The sequence below is a fragment of the Monodelphis domestica genome, chromosome 1, assembly GCF_027887165.1.
Source record: "Monodelphis domestica isolate mMonDom1 chromosome 1, mMonDom1.pri, whole genome shotgun sequence".
In the NCBI taxonomy this organism is placed as follows: Eukaryota; Metazoa; Chordata; class Mammalia; order Didelphimorphia; family Didelphidae; genus Monodelphis; species Monodelphis domestica.
In genome coordinates, this window is record NC_077227.1 from 412,394,781 (window position 1) to 412,419,000 (window position 24,220).

Genomic DNA, 24,220 nt, shown 5'->3' on the forward strand with positions numbered 1-24,220 from the left:
ATGTAAAGTAGGGAATGAGTATTAATGCCTTTCCATTGAAATTACCTTTTATCCATTTTGCATATATTTTGTTGTTGCTACTTAGTTGTTTTGGTTGTATCCATCTCTTCATGTACCCAATTGGGTTTTCTTAGCAAAGATTTATCATTTTTTTCTCTGATTTTAAGTAAGTTACTGCTCAGGTCACACAGTTAGTGTCTGAGGCCAAATTTGAACTCAGAAAATGAGTCTTCCTGACTCCAGACCTGGTATTCTTTACCACACCACCTAGCTGCTCTTTGTAGTATATATAGGGTGTCCCAAAAGTCTCAGTGCAGATTTTTTGTACATGCTTATTATACTTATATATTTATGTGTCTATGTTGTTTCTTCCCTTCCCTCCCAAAAGAGATCTAGGGAATGTGCCATTTATGTCTTTAAAAGCTCCATCTCTAGTATAGGATTTGGGACACACAGAGGATTGGGACTAGATGTATAATTTCACTGGCATAGGGATCTCTCTGGTGAGGAAATTCCTTAGTGCAGATAACCTTGGTAACAACTTACACCTAGAACTCTAATAATTTTTCAATGGCTTTAGAATACTATTTGTCAGAGGTGGGATTTGAACCTGGGACCTCTAGTCTCTGGACCCAGCTCTCAATCCACTGAGCCACTCAGCTGCCCCCAAGGTAAAGATTTTTTTTTTAAAGCCTATTGTAAAATTTTCAGTGTGTGTATTTACACCTCAGAATTCAGCAAATGCTACAAAATAAATCTTGATCAAATTATGGACTATGTTAGTGATGTAGATATTCTTTTTTTTTTTTTTCAGGACAGTCAGCTGTTAAATATTTATTGTTAAACACCACCAGGAAGAATTATTCCTTGCTTCTCACATTTCTGCTGAGCTGAGAGAGTCCTCACAGCTGGATCCGCTCAGGGACAAAACTGGGAACATTTTAGTCACCTGGACTCTTATGTGTGGAAAATCTACACTCTTAAGTTTCAAGCAAATCTGTCTAGTCTTTTTATTAAAAAAAAGATTTAATGGAAGAAATAATGCTCTCTTGCCTCTCTTTGTTTCTATGCTGAGAGGCTGAATATTGAAGAGAAAGCTAAAGCAACCTGGAGAATAACCCTTTAATTAACCTTCATAAGCTCATTCTTTCTAGGCTGCCAATAGATGATTTCAGGATCTTCCACCACATCCTGCCAAGGCACGAGTCAGGAATAATCTGGCTCCTCTAATGATACATCAGCACCAGAGCTGGCAGAAGGAAGCGCCTGGATGAATGAGGTCAGATAATATGCTTTCTAGGGGTCAGGGCCTGGGAGGCCCTAAGGTGCTACTTTCCAGTAATCTTCTGTTTGCCCTGGGCAAGGCAAGGCTATTGGCCCAGACCTGGGTGGGAGGTGGGAGAGAGGAGAGTTTCTGGTCTCAATTAAGTTGTAAGGTAATGACTAGAGCCATGAATCTTCTGTTTTCCATTAAAAGACTTTATCCTTGTGCTATTTAAAAGTTCCCTATTGCTTTGGATACCACCAGGGGGTGTCTTTAATTCACTGAAGGAATGAATTTAAGGGCCCAGTTTCAGAGGTGTTAGAATAATGGATCTTTCCTTGGAGAGTTTGAGAGGTTCTCAGCAAGAAGACAGAATGAGGGATCCAAATATCTTTCCTATAAGTATTGTCTGGCCTTGGACTATATACTATATATATATATACATACATACATACATGGAATAGGTAGGGATCAAAATGACCTGTATGTATGTATGTATGTATATATGGGTGCAGTGGATAGAGCTGGGAATTAGGAAGTTATTTTCCTGAGTTCAAATCCAATCTCAGATACCAACTGACTGTGGGACCCTATAATATAACACACACACATCCGTATCATCTTAACTTGACTTTATTGCTCTAGGACTCAGAGAAGGAAGTGTTATGTGGTGGAAAGAGTCAGAAGAATTTACACTCTCTTTGCAACTTGTATAACCTGGACGAGGTGATTAACTTAATCGAACTTTACTCTCTTCATCTGTGAAATGTGGAGTTGCTCTCCATCAGAGATTCTTAACCTTATTTTTTTTTTCCTGTGTCATGGATCCCTTTTGTGATCTGAAAAAACTCATGGACCCTTTCTCTTAATAATGTTTTTAAATGCATAAAATAAAATACAATTATAAGGGAATTATAAGGGAAATTTATTCTATTGGAATAATTATCTATTGGTATATATTTTAAAATAAATTCTTAGACTTTGCTAAAAGTTAATTCAGTGACCCATTTAAGAAATTCTAGGCCCCTCTGGCCTAGAAAATCTCTCACTTTCTTTCTAACTAGAAACTGTAGTATATAATAAAGACTATTACCACCTAATTTCCACTCTTTAAAAAAAATTTATTTTAGTAATTTACTATTTTTTAAGTAATTATAATTTTTTTTTTTAGTAATTGGACCTTAAATTGTAAAAAAGTACATTCCAGCTAAGGACCTTAGCTGGAAAGGACCTCAAAGCACATAATTTTAGACCTTAAAGAGCCATCAACTTAAAGTTAAATTACTAAGGTCCAATTTTCAAAAATAGCATTTTTTGTGACAATTTTTTTTTGTTTGTTTAGTAATTGACTATTTCATCAACCTATTTCCCCTGTCTGGGCACAATGGAAAGAGCAGTGAGGTTGGGGTCAGAGGGACTCAAATTCCTGTCTCTGACTATATGGCCTTGGACAAGTCACTAGAAAACAATCTGTCTTTTAGGAAATGAATTAATTGGATGAGATGGAATCAGAATTTCCTTCTAGCTCTAGATGAGTGATTTCCCTCTATAATGCAAAAGGGCTTGATGAGATGGTCTCTAAAGTTTCCTCCTAGTCCTAATATTTTATTTTTTTAGGTTCCTTTTAGTTTTAATATTCAATGTTCTAATCATGCTTCTAGGTCAGTATTCTGTGTTCCAAAGTTTATTTTACCTTTGACTTTTATATGTTCCTTTGAGCTACAGCAACAATAGTAATTATAGACATTTATCTGTTGGCAGGGGGGCAGCTAGTTGGCACAGTGGACAGAGCACTGAACTTGGAATTAAGAAGACTCATTTTCTTGAATTCAAATTCATTGTCAGATACTTCCTAGCTATGTGACCCTGGACAAGTCACTTAATCCTGTTTGCCTCAGTTTCCTCATCTGTGAAATGGGTTAGAGATGGAAAAAGATACCCCTCTGGTATCTTTGCCAGGAAAACTTCACCTAGGGTCAAGCAGAGTTGGATATAACTGAACTGATTGAACTGACAAAAAAAGTGCTTTATATGAGTTATCTCATTTGCTCTTTATAACAATTCCATTGGGTAGATACTATTGGAATTATAGTCCTTGTGTTCAGTTGAGGAAATGGCAGCTCAGATGGGTTAAATGATTGGCCCAAGGTGACACAGCTATCAACACAGATCTTTCATTGCTTTAAATACTTGGTGCTTTCTACCTCACCACATTCTGCCTTCATTATTGAGCTTCTAAGGTTCCTTCCAGCTCTGACCCTTTGTGCTTCAAGAGACATTCCAGTCCTAACATTATATTCAATGAGGGGCAGGATGACATAGTGGAGAGAGCCCTGGAGATCTGTTTTCAAACCCTTCCTTAGATATTTACTAGCTGAATTATGCTAGTTGTCATTAATTTTTTTTTAAATCCCATACCTTCTATCTTAGAATCAATACTGTGTATTGGTTCTAAGGGAGAAGAGTGGAAAGGGCTGAGCAAGGGGTGGGGGGGGGTTAAGTGGCTTGTCCAGGGTCACACAACGGGGAAGTATCTGAGGTCAAATTTGAACCCAAGACTTCCCATCTCTGGGGCTGGCTGCCAATACACTGAACCACCCAATAAATTGTTTTTTAAGTCATGTATGACTCTCTGTGACCCCATTTGGGGTTTTCTTGGTAGTGATACTGGAGTGGTTTGCCATTTCCTTCTCTAGTGCATTTTACACATGAGGAAGTGAGGCAAACAGGGATAAGTGACTTGCTCAGGGTCACCCAGCTCCTAAGCATCTGAGGTTGGATTTGAACTCACGAAGATAAATTTTTCTTAATCTAAGCCCAGTGCTCTGTCTACTGTGTCACCTAGCTATTCTGTTATGCCAGGCAAGACACTTAACCTTTATGATCTTCATTTTACACATCTATCCAATTAAAAGATTGGATTAAATAACCTCTAATGCCCCTTCCAGTTCTAAATGAATGCTGTGATGATCCCTTTAAGTTCTAACATTATATGCTTTAGAGTCCTTTTCAGCTCTAGCTTTCTGGAATCTATGTTCTAACATTTATGTTCTAAGCTCCTTTCTAGCTCTTAATCTTTTAGATTTTTAGGCTCTGAGTTTACTTTGGGCCCTAACAGTCCAAGATAGCTATCAGCTCTCATAGTCTGTTTTCTAATATTCTATGCTTTTAAGGCAGTGATGGAGATCCTTTTAGAGATGCAGTTCCCGGCCCTGCCCCCACCCCACCAGACCATTTACAGAGCCTCCCTCCCACCCCCCACAGAGTGCCAGGGATACCCTGCCCCCACCCCCCACCCCCTTAGCCCACACAGGGGAGGGAGAAAGCACTCCCATTGGACTACTGGGTGAAGGGGTGTGTGAAGTGAGGAATGTCCTCAGTGAGTGTGGAGAGGAGAGCTGTAGCTTGAGCACTCTGCTCCCCTCCAGCTCTGCTACCTGTGAGTCACCCACCTTAACCCCTGTGCACTCCCATTGGCTGCTGGGCACAGGTGTGGGGATGTGAAAAAATGTCATCAGGCATGGTGGAGAGGGGGAGGGAAGCAGCTCCCCTCAAGTCCCTCTGCCTTTCTAGTGACAAATTCTGGGGGGAAGACCCTACAGAGAGTGCTCTCTGTGTGCCATCATTGGCATGCAGGCTATAGGTTCAACATCACCGCTTTAAGGCATTGGTATCAAATATGAGGTTTCTCACAACACTCCCAAGTAAAGCCCAATCCAGATTAAAATGTAATTAGGACATATTTAACAAAATTAACAAAAATACAATATAACATAGATAATGTTAATATGTGGCTTTCTAAATTAATATCCTGCCTTTAGGGATCCTTCTAGAGGGTTGAGTAGCCCCATTTCTTTTTGAGTTGGATACCAGTGATTTAAGTTCCTTTGACTTCCAGTATTCTTTGATTTGATAGTCTGTGCCTGGGGGCAGGGAAAGTGGAGTATTCTACTGGAACACAGAAATCCTTTCACTGCATACTCACTGCTTCTGCTTTTTGTGGTTTTCTTCTAATGATGGATCATCACATTTCCACATCTTTTTTTTCCCCTTTTTGTCTGAACAAAAACTCCTCTCAGTTGATGTATTCAATATTTGCTGTTTCTGAGTATTGTGTGGGCAGAAAATTTACATCCTTGTGAAGGTCCAGGGTTCCCTAGAAGGTTTTAGATTTGTCCCCTGGCGTTCTCAAGAATGATTTCCTACTTTGAAAAGAGGTCTAGCAAAATTTAATAATGAGCTTATCATAGTGGGCTCCACTGAATGGTAAATCCCCTTTCTCTGAGGCTTTGGAAATAGGACAGTTCATTGCATATGCTTTTCTATGATAAAACCATAGTAGATGAAGGAAGTGGTTTCCTTCTGCCCTGGATTGCTCTTTGGCTTTTTCCTTCCCTTAGTACTCAGAGAAAGTCTCCTTAAGACGTAATATTTAAGGGAGATGCCTGCTTATCTAGGTATCAGTGGAACTTCTTGGCTCAAGTACTGACCCTAACTGTAATAAAAATACAGAAAGCCACTGCACAAAAATCAAATAGAATTTGAATCATCTGGCAGGAAAACAGTCGGCATGATGAGATGAAGACTGGTCTAGGAATCAAGAGACCAAGGTATGAATCTCCAGCACTATTACGAATGTTCTTAAGCCCCTCAACCTTTGTTAGCCTTGGCTTTTTCATTGTAAAATGGAATTAATAATCTTTCCCTATCTCAAAGGTTTGTTGAGAGGATAAAATAAAGTGATAGTTATAACATGCTAATTTTTTTTTAACCCTTACCTTCCATCTTAGAATCAACATTATGTACTGGTTCCAAGACAGAAGAGTGGTAGGGGCTAGGCAATTGGGGTTCAGTGACTTGCCCAGAGTCACACATCTAGGAAGTGTCTGAGGCCAGATTTGAACCCAGAAAGAACCTCCCATCTCTAGACCTGGCTTTCTATCTATTGAGCCATCTAGCTGCTCCGTTAACATACTAGATTAATGTAAACTGTTACTGTTTTTATCTTTCTTTTGCAAAGTAGAGACAGATTTGTCTTTGTGTTATTGAATTTGCATTCTGAAGAATTGAGATATTAGACGTGATAAATTTGCATTGACTACTCCAAGGGACTTTTGGTTGTGGTAGAGAATTAACTTCTTTAATCTAAAAGTGTCTGAACTAAGATGACATTACTCAAGCCTCTCTCTCTTACTAATGGGCTAGATCAGTGATGGGGAACCTTTTAGATACAGAGTGTAGGACCTCAACCCCATCTCACCCCCAGACCCATCACATGCTGGTTATGCCCCCATCCCTACCTTACCCCACACTAGGGAGAGAGGAAATATTCCCACTGGGCCGCTGGGGACAGGGATAAGTGAAGTAAGGAATGTCCTCAGTGAGTGTAGAGAGGGGGAGGGGAGTGGCCCACGTGTTCAGCTCCCCTCCAGCTCTGCTGCCTGTGAGCTGCCCACCTTATCCCTTGTGTACTTCCATTGGCTGCTGGGCAGAGGGGTGGGGTATGTAAAAAATGGCCTCAGACATGGTGGAGAAGGAGAGGGGAGAAGCTCCTCTGAAGTCCCTCTGCCTTTCTATTGATGAACTGGGAGTGGCACAGCCACATGCCCACAGAGTGCTCTGTGTGCCATCTTTGGCACCTGTGCCATAGGTTCCCCATCACTGGGATAGATTAAGTATATTAGGCAGAACAATGAAGCTGGCAAGATTTGCTGTTGGCGCTTTCCATAACTTCCATCCCTGTTTCCTGATTCTTCTGTACAGGTATACCTGCCCCTCCCCACTGAGACTTGCAAGACTTTCTCTCCTGACCACTGTATTCCCCCACCACATTTTAATTGTTTCTATCCTCTTTTTATATGTTTATAGTTATTTATGTGTGGTCTCTTCCTTTAGAATTCAAATTTCTTCTAGAAAGGTTCTTGCATTTTGCATGTTCTTGCATTTCCCTATATCCTTAGCACTTGGCATATAGGAAAAACTTAATAAATCTTGAGTAACTAACCATTTGTCACTTCTTTAGGGTCTTAGTCTTGCTTTGAAAAGCTAACAACTTGGGGTCAGCTGGGTGGCTCAGTGGATTGAGAGCCAGGCCTAGAGATGGGAAGTCCTAGGTTCAAATCTAGCCTCAGACACTTCCTATCTGTGTGACCCTGGGCAAGTCACTTAACCCCCATTGCCTAGCATTTACCACACTTTGGCCTTGGAACCAATACACAGTAGTGATTTTAAGATGAAAGGAAAAGGTTTGAAAAATTAAAGAAAACCTAGCAACTTGCTGTTGGATAAAGATTTATTCTAAAGAGCCAATGACATGTAGTATTTGTATTTTAACAGGTGGCATATGGAGACAGTATCTTAGAACACAGCCTATCAGAGGTAGAAGGAGACTTATAGATGGTCTAACCCACCTTTCTCATTTTACAGCAGAGGAAACTGAGGCCTGAGAGCTGGAGTGACTTGGATAGAGTCACAAAGAAAAATCAGGACTCAGATGCAATTTTCTTGATTCTAGGTCCAGTCTTTTCACTATTAATGGCTGTTTGATAGTGAGAGGAGTCCCTCTTTGACTCTTCAAGTCCCACCCTCAAACATAGAAGGCCAATCCCCTGACCATACCAGGAACTGGGTTTGGTAAGGACTTTCACTTTTTCCATTTTGGCAGTCAAGCAACAAAGCTTTAAAGCAAGGCAGGCAGCTGAAGCATTTATTATTAATTTCAAAGTCTTACCTCCTTTAAGGGGGAACATGTCAGGTGGCTGAAGGATGGGTTCCTGAAGGAAGAAAAGAAGCCAGGAATGAAGGGTGCCATTCAAATGAAATATTACATGCTTCTTTGAAAGTACTGAATCTTGCTTTGTGTTTGTTCCTTCTGACATGTATCCTTTAACAGAATATACTTAAACTTATAGACAACCAGGAGGCTTCAGACTGATCAAGTCCTTTTATGCCAGGTTGTCCCAGCTGGCCTCCACTAACATCCTTCACTGACGCCTTGTTGTATTTTGGAAGTGACTGTGAGGTCAGCGATGTTAAATAAATGAGACACAAGTTCTGATATATTGGCAAGGATCCGAGTATAGGCAGAGTTGTAATGAACAATTTTGGGATCTTGGCCAAGCAGTACAAAATACCTTCTGGGCCTGCAATGCCCCCAAATTAGGTTTGTAATTCATGATATAAAGATATCACAAGAAATAATGAAGACAAATTCAATTGAGCTGGAAGTGTGACCCCCAAGATGCTGGCCTCCTAACCGAGACCCTAGGATTCCAAGCCCACAGGGAGATAGTCCAGGTAATCATAACAAGAGGAAACTTCCAGCCTCGACCTCTTTCAGAAGTCCTGGGGACACTAAACCTTGGACCTCTGGCATAGGGAGGTTGGCTAGAGAAGGAACTCATTGTAGTAGTATGTTTGTGGCTGCTGAGAGGGTAAATATGTATATAATCTGGTGGCTTCCAGTTTTACTTGTTTATTCTTGCTAACTAGAATAATAATCTCAGTTTCCTTTTTTCTCCCTCTGTAGCTGAATTAGTATAAATGCTATCAACATTAAAATATAAAACATTTAAAATTTTAATTTTTTAAACTCTCTTAGTTTTGGTGAAACCACACCCTGGTCACCCCTAAGTATAGATCAAAGATGAACTGCTCATCTGTTGTCAGAGGATCAGCCCAGTTAGTTTCAGGAAGCTTTTTGCCAGCAATTGAGATTATGGATTTTTTAACCTTGTCAACTCTTAAAGAATTCACAGAACCACAAAAACTCAGAGGTGGAAGGAATCTCAGAGGCTGTGTAGTCTAATCCTCACATGAACAGGAATTTCTTTACAATTCCCAGGGGGGTAGCTAGCCTCTGTAGGAAAACCTCCAATTTGGAGGAACCCACTAGAGTTCCTTCCATTTTTGGCTAGCAAATACTCAAATTCTCACCCTGACATCTTGAAAGATTCAGTTTTTGATGAATGCGGGCACTCTCACTAACAATGCAGACTGTGACTTAGCAAGGACATTGACAAACTGGAGGATGGCCAGAGGAATTTTTTCCCCCCTTTTTTTCAAGCCTAAATTAGCTTCTCTACAATGTAAGTCCTGATTTAGTATCCCAATTCTGCCATCTGTGACCAAGAAGAACTAATACAATTTCTCTTTGTTCTGATAGTCCTTCAAATATGTAAAGACGGATCTCATATTCTGTTCCCCTATCTCTACCTCTAAAACCATAGCATTCGTTTCCTTTCCTATGATACTTAATATCTGTATTGTATTAGACACATCATTTTGCTTTCCTGAACCTCAGTTTCCTCATATACAAAATAAAATAGTTGGACTAGATGGCCTCTGAGGTCACTTTCCTGTTCTAGAGTCTCTGCACATAAAATATCCCCAATTCCCTCAACTAGTCCCCACAAGGCCTGACCTTCAGTTTTATAGGGTTATCTATTTAGAATTAGAAGGGACCTTAGTGAGTTGTCTCATTATATTAGTTCCTTCACTCTGGTCAGGCACCAGTTTGTCACTGTCTTTACTAAGTCATAATCTTCACTGGTGGAGGGAAGTAACCACAGGGTTCAAAACCTGGAATCTTTTGATACACCAAATTGGAAATCCTGTTGGGGGGCAGCTAAGTGGCTCAGTGGGTAAAGAGCTTCACCAGGAAGATTGTGGGTTCAAATTTGACCTCCCACATTTTTTAGCTGTGGAACCCTAGGCGTCACTTAACCCCAATTTCATCTGTCCTTACTTTTCCTGCTTTGGAACAGATATTTAGTATTGATTCTAAGGTCTCTTCAAAAAATAAAAGAAAATTCTTTTGGTTCTTGCTGTATGAGATTCATGAAGCAGAGATATAAAATGATTTTAACGGTTTAATTAAGCACAGCTTTCTGTTCAACAAGAAGGGATAATTCTCAGTAAGGGAAAGTTTGGAATTTAGAATCTGGCTGTCAAATAGTCCTGTTATTGGAAGGAAATGAGGTAAAGAGATATTTAGTTACATCTCCTGGGAGGAAGGATCATTTGGGAAAAGAGCACATGCATTGGATTTGACTAGAACTCTCTTGCTTTCCTTGACTGCTTCATTTAGCCACTCCCTGCCCATGGCCATGTCTAAACACAGTTCAGGAACGATCAGAGGAGATTAAAGTAAGCCACTGCCTTCAAATATTTGAAGGGTCGTCCTATGGGAGAAGGGGTCACTTGTTCCCACATAGGTTATAGGTCTGCTATATAAAAGGAGGGCCTTTCTGAAAAATCAAAGATTTCTTGTAATGCAATGGACTGCCTCAAGAGGTAGCAAACTTCCTGTCCCAATGCTATGAAAATGAAAAACTTTGAAAGGCTTACGAATTCTCATCAATGCAATGACCAACCATGATTCCAGAAGAGGAGTAATCAAGACTGCTACCCGTCCTCTGACAGAGGATTGATGGCCTAAATATGTAGAATAAGATACTTTTTTAAAAATATATGGCCAATGTAAGATTGATTTTGCTTGACTATGCATGTTTGTTACAAGGGTTTCATTTCAGTTTTTTTTTTTAATGAGGGAGTCTGGAAAAGGGAAAAATGTTTTTAATTAAAAAAACCTGAATTAAGAAATACAAGAAAGTCTTCTTGCAGATCAGATGTTAGATGACCTGACTATGAAGACAGATTTAAAGGATGGACTTTTTCTTACTCTGAGGCTATGATTCTATATGTCCTTAGCTTTCTCATCCACAAAATATGGGCACGAGAGAAAACTGTTGAAGGCACTGAGGTGTCTTAGAGATTCTATGACTTAACTTTTCCAATTGATGGACTTCTTTATGGAAGTGATTGGAAGCAATAAGTAGATGGCATAACTGACACTTCAATTTACTAGTGCATTGGAGTGGGTAGAAAATGAATGAAATTCTAGCTAGCTTCTGGACACTTTGTAAGTTAACTTCTCATTTAACCACTCAGTGTTCTAATATTCCCTCAGGCCCCTGTTCTCTGATAAATTATTCATTTGTAAGGTACTAGAGATTGAGAAAATTAGTTCAATTCAATTCAAAACACTATGTTCAGAACTGGGATTTAGTCTGTTATTCCTCTCAGAGCTATTTGCTTAAACATTTAAAAAAATATAAAAAAAACCCCTGATCTTCCATCTTAGAATCACTACTGTATATTGATTCCAAGGCAGAAGAGCGGTAAGGACTAGGCAATGAAGGTTAAGTGACTTACCCAGGGTCATACAGCTAGGAAGTATCTGAGGCCACATTTGAATCCATACCCTCCTGTCTCCAGGCATGACTTGACCCCAGGGCTATTTGTTTTTGAATGAGGCCCTTAGAAGGCAGTCTTAAAAAACTACAGTGTGGTTTGCCTAGAAGGGATCACAGGTGTTATGGCTTTGCCACTGATTCACTTCATATGACCCTGGGTGAGTAGAGGATTCCTCAAATTCTTTCTAGCTCTAGATCATGTGATACTGTGATTTTCCAGGTTCTCTTTGTCTACACCTATAAAATAAGGTGTTTTGACTGGAGGATCTCCAAAGGCCCTTCTGGCTTTAACAAATTTAAGTTCTGTGTTCTGATTATAAGGTTTGATCCAACTAATATTTTAGGATTCAAATTATTTTCATTTAAATAAAACAAAAGTCAGCCTATTTGAGATCTCTCTAGTCTCTCAGTGTTGTGGAAGTGCATGATCTGATTCAACAGAATTCCCCTTTATATTGTTTTTATGAGAAAAAAATACATTCTTTTGGAACTCCATGCTTGTGGCTAATTTTATAACATGTTTGTTGACTCACAAAACACATGTAATCTGTAACTGAGCCAATTTTTTAAAGTGCCTCCTGTCCTTCTACTTTTGGGAGACATTTGCGGGTGAATTAGGATACCACGCGATGTATCAAGTTTGATCCTTGAAGGTGGAGGGGACCTACAGAATGCATTTGGCCCATTCTTTTACCTAAAGGAATTTCTAATTGATAAAAAAACGAAAAAGTCAAAGGCTATCCCATCCAACCTCCTGCACTATTCAGGATCAACCAGGAAGATAGCGATCTATTCTCTTCTGGAAAATAAATGTCACTCTTCTACAATGCTTTAAGGTTAATTAAAAAAAAAAACACTTTATTTTTTACAGACTTGTGAGGTGGTAGTGCAAGCATTTTTTTCCTCCAGGTTTACAGAGGAGCAAGTGAAACGTTAGGGAGAGGATGTGATTTCCCACAACCACATTGTAAGCCTTCCAGTTAAGTCTCCAGGGAAGGAGCAAGAAAATAAGCATTTATTAATTGCCTAGTAGGTGCTGGACACTGTGCTAAGTGCTTTATCAATATTGCCTCATTTAATCCTCACAACAATCCTGTCATGTAGGAGATTATTATCATCCCCTTTTTACAAATGAGGAAATTGAGGCAGGAAGAGGTTAAGTGACTTGCCCAGAGTCACATAGCTTATATCAGAGGCTGGATCTGAACTCAGAACTTCCTGACTCCAGGCTCACTACTCTATCCACTGAGTCACTGAGCTGCTTCTAGTATAAATGAAGGGGTGAGTTAAAACTTTACTTTGGTGTTTAACACCCACATTTTATCACATTGGTGAAGAATCCTAGAATCATGAATATCTAGATGTAGAATAGAGTGGTATAGAATATTAGAAGAACTAAAATGAAATGAAAGTAAACCTTAGTGATTATCTACTTTAACCCTCTCATTTTCCATACAAAGAACCAAGATCTAGAGAAGAGAAATAATTTACTCAGGACTATAGAGTGAACTAAAGGCAGAACTGTTATTAGAATGGGTCATCTTTGTTGTAGTAATGCATTTAATTCACCTTTCTGGACTATACGAGGTGATGCCACCACCTATTATATTGGGGTTCTCTCTGTGGCTTCCATTAATGTTTTATTCTGAAATCTCCAGCAGTTCAGCAGCTCTGTAACTATCAAAGGGAAAATGTAGCTTTTTGCAGAGTGTCAATATCTGGTGGCAGAGCAAAGCAGAGCAACAGTGTGCTGTGATTCCTCCTGTCACTACCTCCAGTCCCATAGCTGTGGTGTCCTACTGTGGTGGCAGCCAAGTGACATAGTGGATAAAGGGTCAGGCCTGGAGTCAGGAAGACTCATCTTCTCCAGTTCAAATCTGACCCCAGACACTTACTAGCTGTGTGACTCTGGGCAAGTCATTTACCCCTGTTGGCCTCAGTTTCCTAATCTGTAAAATGAGCTGGTTAAGGAATGACAAACCCAGATGGGGTCATGAAGAGTTGGACACAATTGAAGTGGCTCAAAAACATCTAGTGAAATATCTTTGAACTCCAACCCCTACTTGGTGAGGTTGTCCTTTTTAAAAGACAGCTGCCTCTGAAGCAGGGCTGTTCCTTGCCTGTTCTCTATCCTCTTTTGCTCCAACTACACTTCCAGCTAGTTAAAGCTTTGCAGTATGATATAATATTCAGAGGCAGAGGATGTGAATTTAAATCCTGAATTTACTACTTACTATCTAGGTGACTTTGGGCAAGACTTTTTGAATCTTAGTTTCTTTAACAAAAAAAAAAAAAAAGGATTAAACTAGGTGAAGTCCAAGGTCCATTCCAACTCTTTTTATGACCCCAGTCACTTGAAAGACTTTACAATTCCTTTGTAGTGGTAAATCTCTTTTAAGGGAATAGCAGAGGTACTACAACAGCTTGATTCAATATCTCTAATTGCAGAAGGAAGTAATTAGATGCAAGTGCCTCTGTTTGTGATGAGAGTAGAATTCAACAATCAAATGTAACCATGGATTATAGGAGATGTCATAAGAGAAAATCAGCCCTTCCTCCTTCCTGTCTATCCTTAGCTAATAATGATAATAATAATAACAATAATATTTATGTGGTCCTTTAAGGTTGACAAAGTACTTTACATACATTATCTCATTTGATCCTCACAATTGTATGAGGTAGGGGCAACTATTACCCTCTTTTTGTAGAAGAGTCACTATCGAGTTCAAGGCTGTCCTTTGAGATATAAATAGGACTTTTTTTTAGGGCCTGGGCTTCTCTGAAAAGAAAAATCTGTATCTGGAACCCATATTCTAAAATTTACTGCTTACTCAATATAGGGTAGAGTCAGTGTCACTGAAAAATGATGGGGAAGTGTGTGCAAAGGAAATAGCACTGGGACAGGAGCAGCAGTCCCCAAACTATTATTATCAGACAGTTTGGGATCTCTGCGATGAATAGATTTAGCCCTCTTTGACCAGAATGACTTGAATTAATTTGTTGGAGAAAGTGCTAACTGGGTCATATAAAAAAAAGTTGTTGAAAATCAGAATTTACAACATATCACAAGAGAAAAATAAGAAAAAAAACTCTCCTGCCTTGTTTGCCCTTCTCTTTCCCCTCTAATAATAATCCTTCATTCTTCTGGCCCAAAAGATGTGAAGCACGTATTGGAAGAGCCCAGTCACATTTATAGGAGGACAGGGCAATTTTACAGTGTCCTGACATCTCTAAGGGCACCCTAGGAATCCTGTAGCAATAGGCTCCCCTTGCTTCAGCCATGGCCCCAGTATGTACTCTCCAAGGTAGGAGTTAGAGGTTCTTCCTGCCATCAGCTAATTTTCTATTGTCCATTCTTCACTCCACTCAAGTAGGGTCCTAGATGGCAGAAAGAAGCATAGCATGGTAACACTGGCAGGGTCCTGAGAGAAAGAGACCTTTCAGCCCATCTCTTTCTTTTATAGAGGAGGAAGGAGTCCCAGAAAAGGGAGAGACAGCTTACTCACTGGGTTAGGAGAAAACAACAATGGAATGGGGTACCAGGAGGACAGGGTCTCACTGAACCAACCATTCAGCCCTCAGTGAGGACTAGTTTCCTCACCTATAAAAGAGGAATGAGTATATTCACCCTGCACACTGCCTATCTCATAATGTCATGAAGAAAGTGTTTTGTAAACCTTAAAATGCCATAAAATATGAGATATTATAATTTGAACTTGGGTCTCTGACCTTGTGATTGTTTCCTTCCTATATTTTATCCCTATTCTTATCAGGAAATTGGTTTCCTCCTCAGTCTTTTGCTATGAATTGCTCTCGCTTGTTTTTAACTGCCTGCCTTTCTGTCAATATTTCTTTTTTTTCCTCCAGGTCAAACTTCCTGTTTATAGCAATCTCTTTCTTTGGGTCAATTTCTTGGTCTCTGACAATCTCTATTTTTGTTTCTCTCATCCTTTTCCTATTTGTTTGGACTAGTCTCTCTTCTCTGTCTGTTTCTCTCTCCGTGTCTCTGTCTTTTTCTTTGTCTCTCTGTCTTTCTGTCTCTCTTTCCCTGCTCCCCTTCTCTCTTGCAAATAATCATACTTTTTGAAAGTGAGGAATCTTTCTCCATCATAGGCCTCCCTCCCCACCCCTGTCTATGGATCAGGTGGCCAGTTGATAGCAGTTCAGGCCACACTAAGCATCTTTTGGGTCCTAATTCATGAAGACTATTCCTCATCCATTGCATATGTCTTAATAGGGGCAAAATCTGGATTGAGGATGGGTTAGGATCAAGTCATTAGCTACATAGCTGAGGTTAGTTCTGTCCTTAAGGTGGATTCATTGGTGGGTTTATCGAAGGGGTTACATTACTCACCTCCACTAGTCCCAATAGACAAAGTAACCATGTCTACCTGGATAGTCTTTCTTCTAAGTTTTATCCCCAAGGTTTATTTTCAGGAAATCTTTTCTATATCTCTCTCTTATAGGTGTGCCCTCCCTTGTCCTAAATGCATGCTTAAATGTATTATTTAATGAATATACTTTGGTTAATCATCTATGACTATATTATTTCAAAAGCTTATTCAAATATTATCTATTTCAAGTTTTAATTCCTTAATATAAATTTTCCTGATCTCTCTAGCTTATATTGCGGATCTCTCCCTACTCTGAACCCCTCAAGAACTTGGTACTGTGAATTTAACTCCCTTCATATATTACTGAGGGTATTGTTAGCTATAGGCATGCTCTGAAATATTAGGCATATACATGACCTATTTTTTTCAGCTAGTCTGTAAGCACTTGAAGTCTGCCATGGTTTTACTGTATTGTCCCTCTAAGAGTCCTTCAGCATAGAGCAAGTGCCTAAAACTTCTCTGTGAAGGAAATAAAAATATTCCCAGCCATATAATTAGTTTTTCTCATTCACTTATACTTCCAAGTCAGAAAGACAGCTTAAGGAAAGATAGGCATAGGAGAACACTTGCTTTCAAAGAAGAGAGGGCACAAGGTTTGACTTAAAGACATTCCTATTGCTTTGATTGCTGGGAAATAAGACAATCATATTCAATAGATGACCCTAGGATCTCTATTACTGAAGTGAATAGAAGCCCAAAAGATTACAATGGATTCAAATGAGAATTCATAATGGGGGGTGAAGGAGAACCACACTAGAACTGGGTGCCCTGGGGTATAGTCCTAGTTCTACCACTAAATGTTATATTGACCCCTGAGCCCCACTTTCCACATATGTAAACTTATCAAGTTGTATCTTTAGGATCATTTCCTACCCTAACATTTCATGTTGTAAGTCTTTTCCATCTTTATTCCATTTTATATTCTAAGATCCTTTCTAGATTCAATATTAGATCCTAAATTCCCTTTTAGCCTTTAAATTCTGTGTTCTAGAATTCCCTCTAGTTCCAACATTATATGTTCTAAGGTCTCTTTCAGCTCTAATTTTCTAAGGCTTCTATCAACTCAAACTCAATGCCAAGAATATTTTTCAGAATTATTTTCAGCTATATATTTCATGATTACTCTCCATCTTCCTCTCTGACTTTATTAGCTGGTACAGACATATATACACATATATGTATTCATGCATGAACATACATACATATATAGGCAATGGCTTAGGAATTAAGCCACACTATAATATTTGAAGATATTATCTTATTTGGATATATTTTGGATATATAGATCCCCAGCTAGAAATTCTTTCTCAATAACTTCTTGGCTATTTACATTGTTATATGACTTACAATATCTGGAGGCCATTAGTAAAATATTATTGCCTATGACATTACATGTAGCCTACAAAAAGAGGACTTCTTAAGGACTGCTTCAATTTTCTTGCTGTGGCTATTGATGTATGAGGACAGAAATTAATGAATTATTCCACCATTGACCAATAACCAATATAAAGAATATTAGAGAGTCTCAATGCAAAGAAAATAGCTTCAGAAGTAAACATATATGAAATTTGTTCACTGATTAGAGTTTAACCTTATTTGGGATTGGCTACCATATTTAACCAAGATAGAGACATTAAAATGATTTATAGAAATGAGTTACATCTAGCTTGAGTTCTTGACTCTTGAAAACTTAACGTGGTAGGCAACTGGGTGGCTCAGTGGACTGAGAGTCAGGCCTAGAGATGGTAAGTCCTGGGTTGAAATCTGGCCTCAGACACTTCCTAGCTATGTGATCTTGAGCAAGTCACTTAACCTCATTGCCTAGCTCTTACCGCTCTTCTACTTTGAAATAATACACAATATTGATTCAAAGACAGAAGGTAAGGGTTAAAAAAAGAAAAAAAAACTGACAATGAAGATGATTTTGAAGAAACTTTTAGTCCTTTGTCCTGAATAGCCATGTATTAGCCAGCCATTTGTCCATCATGTGCTGCCCAATAAAACCAGGGTATTTTATAAATCTCAGAATTACCTCAATAGCATCCCAAAATAATGAGATATGAAACAAATTATGATGACTATCCCTTTGGTTTGCTTAATACTAAAGAAGTGTATTTTGGAAGAGTCCTTTATAAGAATCATGTTTTGGGCTCATAGTTTGCAACTTTTCTTTCTAGGCTTTTCTCTATTATTAATAATGCTTGACTTTCTCTATAGTGGCCTCCATTATATGAGTTCCCTCCCCACAAAATCACTTCAAATCTATTTTGTAGATAGTTATGTATGTATACATTGTCTTCCCTTACTAGATTGTAAATGTCTCTAGATCAAGTACTGCTTAATTTTTTTTTTGTCTGTTATTTTGGCTACAAGCATAATGTGTTATGACATATAGTAGGAGCTTATTAAATACTTGTAGATTTTATAATTCCATAAAAATAATAGTTGTGGTGTTAGTAGTAGATCACAATTATTTAGCATCCTTGGGCTTACAAAACTCTTTATTTAAAGCCCTATAAAGTAGTTAAGGCCAATATTTCTTCTCTCTAGAGGGGGATTTCTTTTTAGGTCTACCTGGGGCTTGATGACCCCCTAAGGTCTACTTCCTATTCTGAGATTCTACAACTCCTTTTTTGTAGGTGAGAGGACTGAGGCTCCAAGAGATGAAAGCTTTGATTATGCCTACCTAGCTACTAAGCCTTGGACCCTAAATGCCTTTGTTTGAATGAGGTAAAAAGAACGCTGTATTTGGAGTCAGAAGATTATACTTATAGTCCTGGTTTTCAAACAAATAAATGATATGACCTTGGGCAAGTTGCTTTTAGTCTCTAACCTTCAGTTTCCAAATTTGTAAAATGAGAAACTTGCACCAAGCAATCCTTAAGGTCCTTTTCAGCCTTAATATTCCTAGATTCTACCATTACATATTTCAAGAACTTTCCTGACATTCTCTGTTCTAATTAAAGGGAAACTAAAGTCATTATGGTAAGGTTATTTGAACCTTCAAATTGAATTGTACTGATACTTAGTATACTCTACAACTTCCACTACCCCCCAGTGATCACTGCAACGTTTTGAGGAAGTTCTGAGAGAATATTCCACCTACTTTGCTGTTCAGAAGCACTTTTTTGGTGATGGTAGGGATTGCGTATGATGGGGAGGTTGGTGGAGCTTTCAGGAAAGGTCTGAAAGGGAGCCTTCAAAAAGTGCTTGACATGCTAGAATTTGCCTGGACGGACCAAAATTAGAGTATTCACTTAAAGCCTTCTGTCTACCTCAACTCTCAGGGGAATCTCTACTTATCTTCCTTAATAGTGTGACTATGGGAATTTTATTTCTCTATTAGTTTCCTATCTATAAAGTAGAGAAAATAATGATACCTGCAACTGCCTCCATCTCCGGGCTGTTGTAAAGAAAATACCTTAATGTGTCAGAGAAATGGGAGCAATTAGTGTTTTTATCTCTGACAATTCATTCTTGGCCTACCTCTTTAAAGAGGAGTCAATTTTTATATTTAACATTTGGAACATTTAGATGGGACTCATTTTGAACCTGAGAGTCAAGACTTGGGAATAGAAGACAAGAATGATTCTGATATCGTGTTGACTGCACTCATTGTTTCCTGCCATGATATGTCTTATGTCTGGACCTTTTAAAAAAAGCTAGCTTTCAACTTTATCTCCACCATGCACTTATAGCCTTCTGTAGGCTCCTCTTTCTTAACTCTCTGAAACATTTGAGGAACTACCCAAAAAAGTATGCCCCTGCCAATAAACAAGTCAGTCAGAACCTGGTTCCTCTTTTCTCTTCTGAGTTGTTACTGTTTATCTTAAATAATTTATTGGGTTTTTCAAAGAATACTTCCAGGAAGAACAAAACACAATACAACAAAACAAAAGTTAAGACAGGAAGGAGGGGAGGTTGCCATTGACTTACCTTCCTCTGAACTACTAAGACCATTATAGTCGCCAAAGAAAAGATGAGACACAGAACCAGGGTGGCTGTGGTGAAATAATAATAAGTCCGGCTAGTGGCCCTGAGCTGCCTTGTGACCGTACCTTCAGACACATTCATGGCTGCCTCAAGAGAAGCATTCAGTTGGAGGGACGTTTGCCGTGGTACAGAGGACATTCTTTATATATCCCCCCTCCACCTCACACCTTATCACCCTTGATCTGATGAGACTCACAGGCCATCTCTGTTCCAAGCAGGATTTTCCCCCTTCATCCTGGATCATGTGACCTGGAAAAAAATCTTCACTGTTTGTCGGATGAAGAAAGACTTCTCTGGGGGCGTGAAGTGAAAGGCAGCAGGCAATGGGAGAAAGAGATGCATTTTCTTGCCAGGGATTTTGTTGCTGGTCGTCCTGTGAGCTACATCGAAGGGATCTGATGTCAGAAGGCGAGTGGGAAGCAACCTCACCCCCGGCTCTCTTTGTGTGTGCAGTTGTGTGGAGTGACTTATGTTTCACTTACAGTCACCTCACTGGTGGTGGCAGCTCAGTGCTTTAGCTAATGCTTTCTTCTTCCAGAGAGTCATTTCTTCACGATGTTCTCCACTTAAAAGAATTACTAGAGACCCTAGTTCCATTTTGGGGTCAGGAAGACTGGATTTCACAATGGAGAGGTTCTTGGGCAAATTATTTCCCAAATGATGGGGTAGGATGAGAGGGTCTCTAAGGTTCCTCTGAGGTATAAATTTTGTTATCCTATAGATTAACCAAATTAGTTTTCATAGCATTAATGCCTGTGATTAGCATCTCTCTCTTCCCCCATATCTATCATCTAATATCTATCTATTTATCTATCCTTTCATGTGTATATATATATACATATATGTGTATAAAATATAAAGAGCTTGTTAGACAGATCTATCTCTATGTACACTGTGTATGCATATATAGAAAGCTAGAGGATTTACTATCTAGATCTATCTTTTTATTTATCTATGTACATGTATATACATATATAGAAAGCTAGAGGACTTGCCAAGTAGATCTATCATTTATCTATCTGCCTATCTGTGTATCTCATCAATCTGTCTATTTGTGTATCTATCTATCCATCTATCCATATCATCTATCTATCTATCTATCTATCTATCTATCTATCTATCTATCTATCTGTCTGTCTGAGTATCTATCACTCCATCCATCCATCCATCCATCCATCCATCCATCCATCCATCCATCCATCTATTCATCTATCCTGATCTATCCATCTATCACTATCTATCTATCTATCTATCTATCTATCTATCTATCTATCTATCTATCTATCTATCTATCGATCTATCTATCTATCTATCTATCATTATTCTACCCACCCATCTATGTATCTATCTCTATACTTGTAGGGTCTCTCTCTTGAAAGGCAGTTAGGCATTGTGGGAAAGAGTCTTGAATCTGGAGTGAGAAGACTTGGGTTTTAATCCCACCTTTGTTATCTACTACTTGTGTGATATTGCATAAATCACTGAACTTCTCTCAGCCTCAATATCCTCAGCTGAAAAATGAAAGGACTTGAATGCATATCCTTTAAGGTCCCTTTAAGTTTTAAATCTATGAAAGGAATAGGAAAAATGCTTCTGAGATTTTTGGAAGATGGTTAGGATGTGTCCAAGGTTACTTGACTGAATCAGAAGACATGAGTTTTAGGTCTGGCTCAGCCACTGATTCATTATGAATCATTCCCTTTCCTTCTTTGGGACTTAGTTTCACAATCGTAAAATGAGGATATTGAATTCAGCTAAATCTCATATCTATTCTAGCTCTCAAAATCCATTGAGGAGTTCTAAAAGAATCTTGAGGGTTAGGTTAAATATACTATTCTAGAATAGTATCTACAAATATTATTGACCAATATACTATCTGACTAATCACCAAAGCAATTTATTTGGGTCAATTAAATCTCCAAAGAGATGGCTATCAACCAGACTAAGCAGCAATACCATCACATTTTCTTTACTAACAAGTCCTATGGATACTATTTGCTACTTACCACATTGTCATGTCAAAGGGAGCGACATGACTGGAGAAGAAGCCCATGTATTAGTTAATCATACATTTTCCTGCACAGAAAATATATATGTTCCAATTTTTAACAATCAATACACTTTCACCAGATGATAATGAAATAGCCCAAATAGTTCAATCAGCAAATCATGATTTACTCACGTAGGGATTGTTAATCCTTTTGGGGTCCTGGACCTTCTTCTTTGGTAGTATGGTGGACCCCTTCTTAGAATAATTTTTCTAATATATCAAGTAAATTATATAGGATTACAAAGGAAACCAATTACATTGAAATGTAATTATCAAACAATTCAACTCAAGTTTATGGACTTCAGATCAAACCTGATACTTAATGGAGCTGATAAAAAAATTGAATGCCTCAGGAAGAATGTCTCTCTGTCTAAGTCTGTTCTAGAAGCTTATTGTTTATATTCCTTCCTACCTTACTGATGTTGACAAAAAGTTTTCTTTTTTACATATTCTACATTTTGACATAATATGAAAGAATATCCAAATTACTTTGAAAATAAATTCTTAACAGTTAAAAGTCACATTATTTGAGGTCTGGGATTGCATTTCCCCACATTGTATTATCAAGATTCAAATGCACATGGGGCAATTTTTTTTTTAATTTTGAAGACATTTTTAGGTCAGGTAGACTTTAGACAGATTTGGAAAGCTGGTTTTAGATTTTTTTCTGAATCACTTAATTGAGATTCTTTGAATTTTTCTATTCCCAAAATTGTATTTAGAATCAGAATTATTGTCTAATTCCAAATATGATTTAGTCTGCATTGTTCTCTGGGTTAGAAATATCCTTCTTTTTCACCTGGTGAATTCATTCCTAGCTTGTAGTGGACAACTCAAATGCCACATCCTTCATGAAGCTTATTGATTTCCATCCTTTCTCATGACCAGTTCCCCCAAATCTTACACAATATATTGTACTTCTCTTGGATCTGTTCCCTGTAATTTTTTGCATGAATAATATGTATTATCTCCTTACTATGCTGTAGAGTCCATGAAGTCAGGATAGTGAGAAAAATTTATTTTTTTTCTAAACTTTTACCATTTTATTTTATTTCTTTATCTTTTTCTTTTGGCTTAGAACTTTTTCTGTTAATGCTGAGCACATAGTAGATGAACACACAGTACAGTTCCTTGTAGGTCCTCAATAAATGCTTATTAAATGAATAATTCTACAATAATAAAGTATTATTATTATTAATAGCCTAGCCAGGCCTAGTCAAAAAGCACTTGATAAACATCTACTATATGCTGGTTACTGTGCTAAGTTCTGGTAATACAAAAAAAGGCAAAGACCAGTCCCTGCTCTCAAAATGTTCACATTCTAATGGTGATGAGAACATTTCAAAAAACCATATTATAAGGGGAAGCAAGGCAGCTAGATAGGGTGCCAGGACTGGAGATAGGAGGTCCTGGTTTCAAATCTGGCCTCAGATGCTTTCTAGCTGTGTAATCCTGGGCAAGTCACTTAACCCTAATTGTCTAGCCCTTACCATTCTTCTGTTTTGGAATGGATACTTAGTATTGATTTAAAGAGAGAAGGTAAGGTTTTTTAAAATCACGTACAAATGAAAAATATGTAGGATAAACTGGCAGCAATATCAGAGGAAAGATATCAAGATCAAGGAGAGAGAAAGGCTTCTTGAAGAAAGTGGGAGTGAGATTTGAAGGATGCCAGGGAATTTAGGAAGTGGAGTTGAGAAGTGAGTTCAAACCACTGGAGTTTATTTAACACTTTTTTTGTTAGAAATTTAGAGTTTTATTCAGGTTTGATTTTAACATGTGTCAGAGAGAAAATTGCAAGGAGGGGTGAGGCCCATGGGTCCTAGGAGGTCCTCCTGGATGCCTGAGGCCCTTCCCGCTCCTGACCCTTCTCCCACTAAGGAGATTTGGGGAAAGACACAGGCAGGTGGGTGGAGAAGGGGTCTACTCCTCTATTGGAGGAGGGAGTAGTAAGTTGAATCGGGGGTGATATTGTCAGGTTGAGTTTTCAGAAGATAAGTTTTTGATATCTGAGTGAAGGATTGCCTGGAGTGAGAGATAGAGGCAGGGAGACCAATCAGAAGGTTATCTTGATTTTCTAGGAATTGTGTGATGAAAGTTTACACTATGGACATGGAAATGTCAGGAAAGAGAAAGACTATATAAGAAAGATGCTTAATAGATAGAAACAAAAGGATATGGCAAACATTTTTGGGAGGCAAGAAAGAGTGCAGAATTGAAGATGCTATCTCAGTTGTTAGCCTGGTTGACTAGGAGAATGGTG

The 24,220-nt window shown here is 38.5% G+C and overlaps 1 protein-coding gene across 1 annotated transcript in view; it reads right to left on the minus strand.

Moving 5' to 3' along the window:
• The window catches only part of TNFSF8 (TNF superfamily member 8), a 43,115-nt gene extending 22,740 nt beyond the window's left edge, over positions 1 to 20,375 (minus strand). The window contains exons 1-2 of the mRNA XM_001368201.3: positions 19,851 to 20,375; positions 7,995 to 8,037 (exon numbers count right to left, since the gene is read on the minus strand). Coding sequence (XP_001368238.2) covers positions 7,995 to 8,037; positions 19,851 to 20,045 — 238 coding nt within the window. The 5' untranslated portion in view covers positions 20,046 to 20,375. The remainder of the gene's footprint in view (positions 1 to 7,994; positions 8,038 to 19,850) is intronic.
• Between the last annotated feature and the right edge of the window lie 3,845 nt (positions 20,376 to 24,220).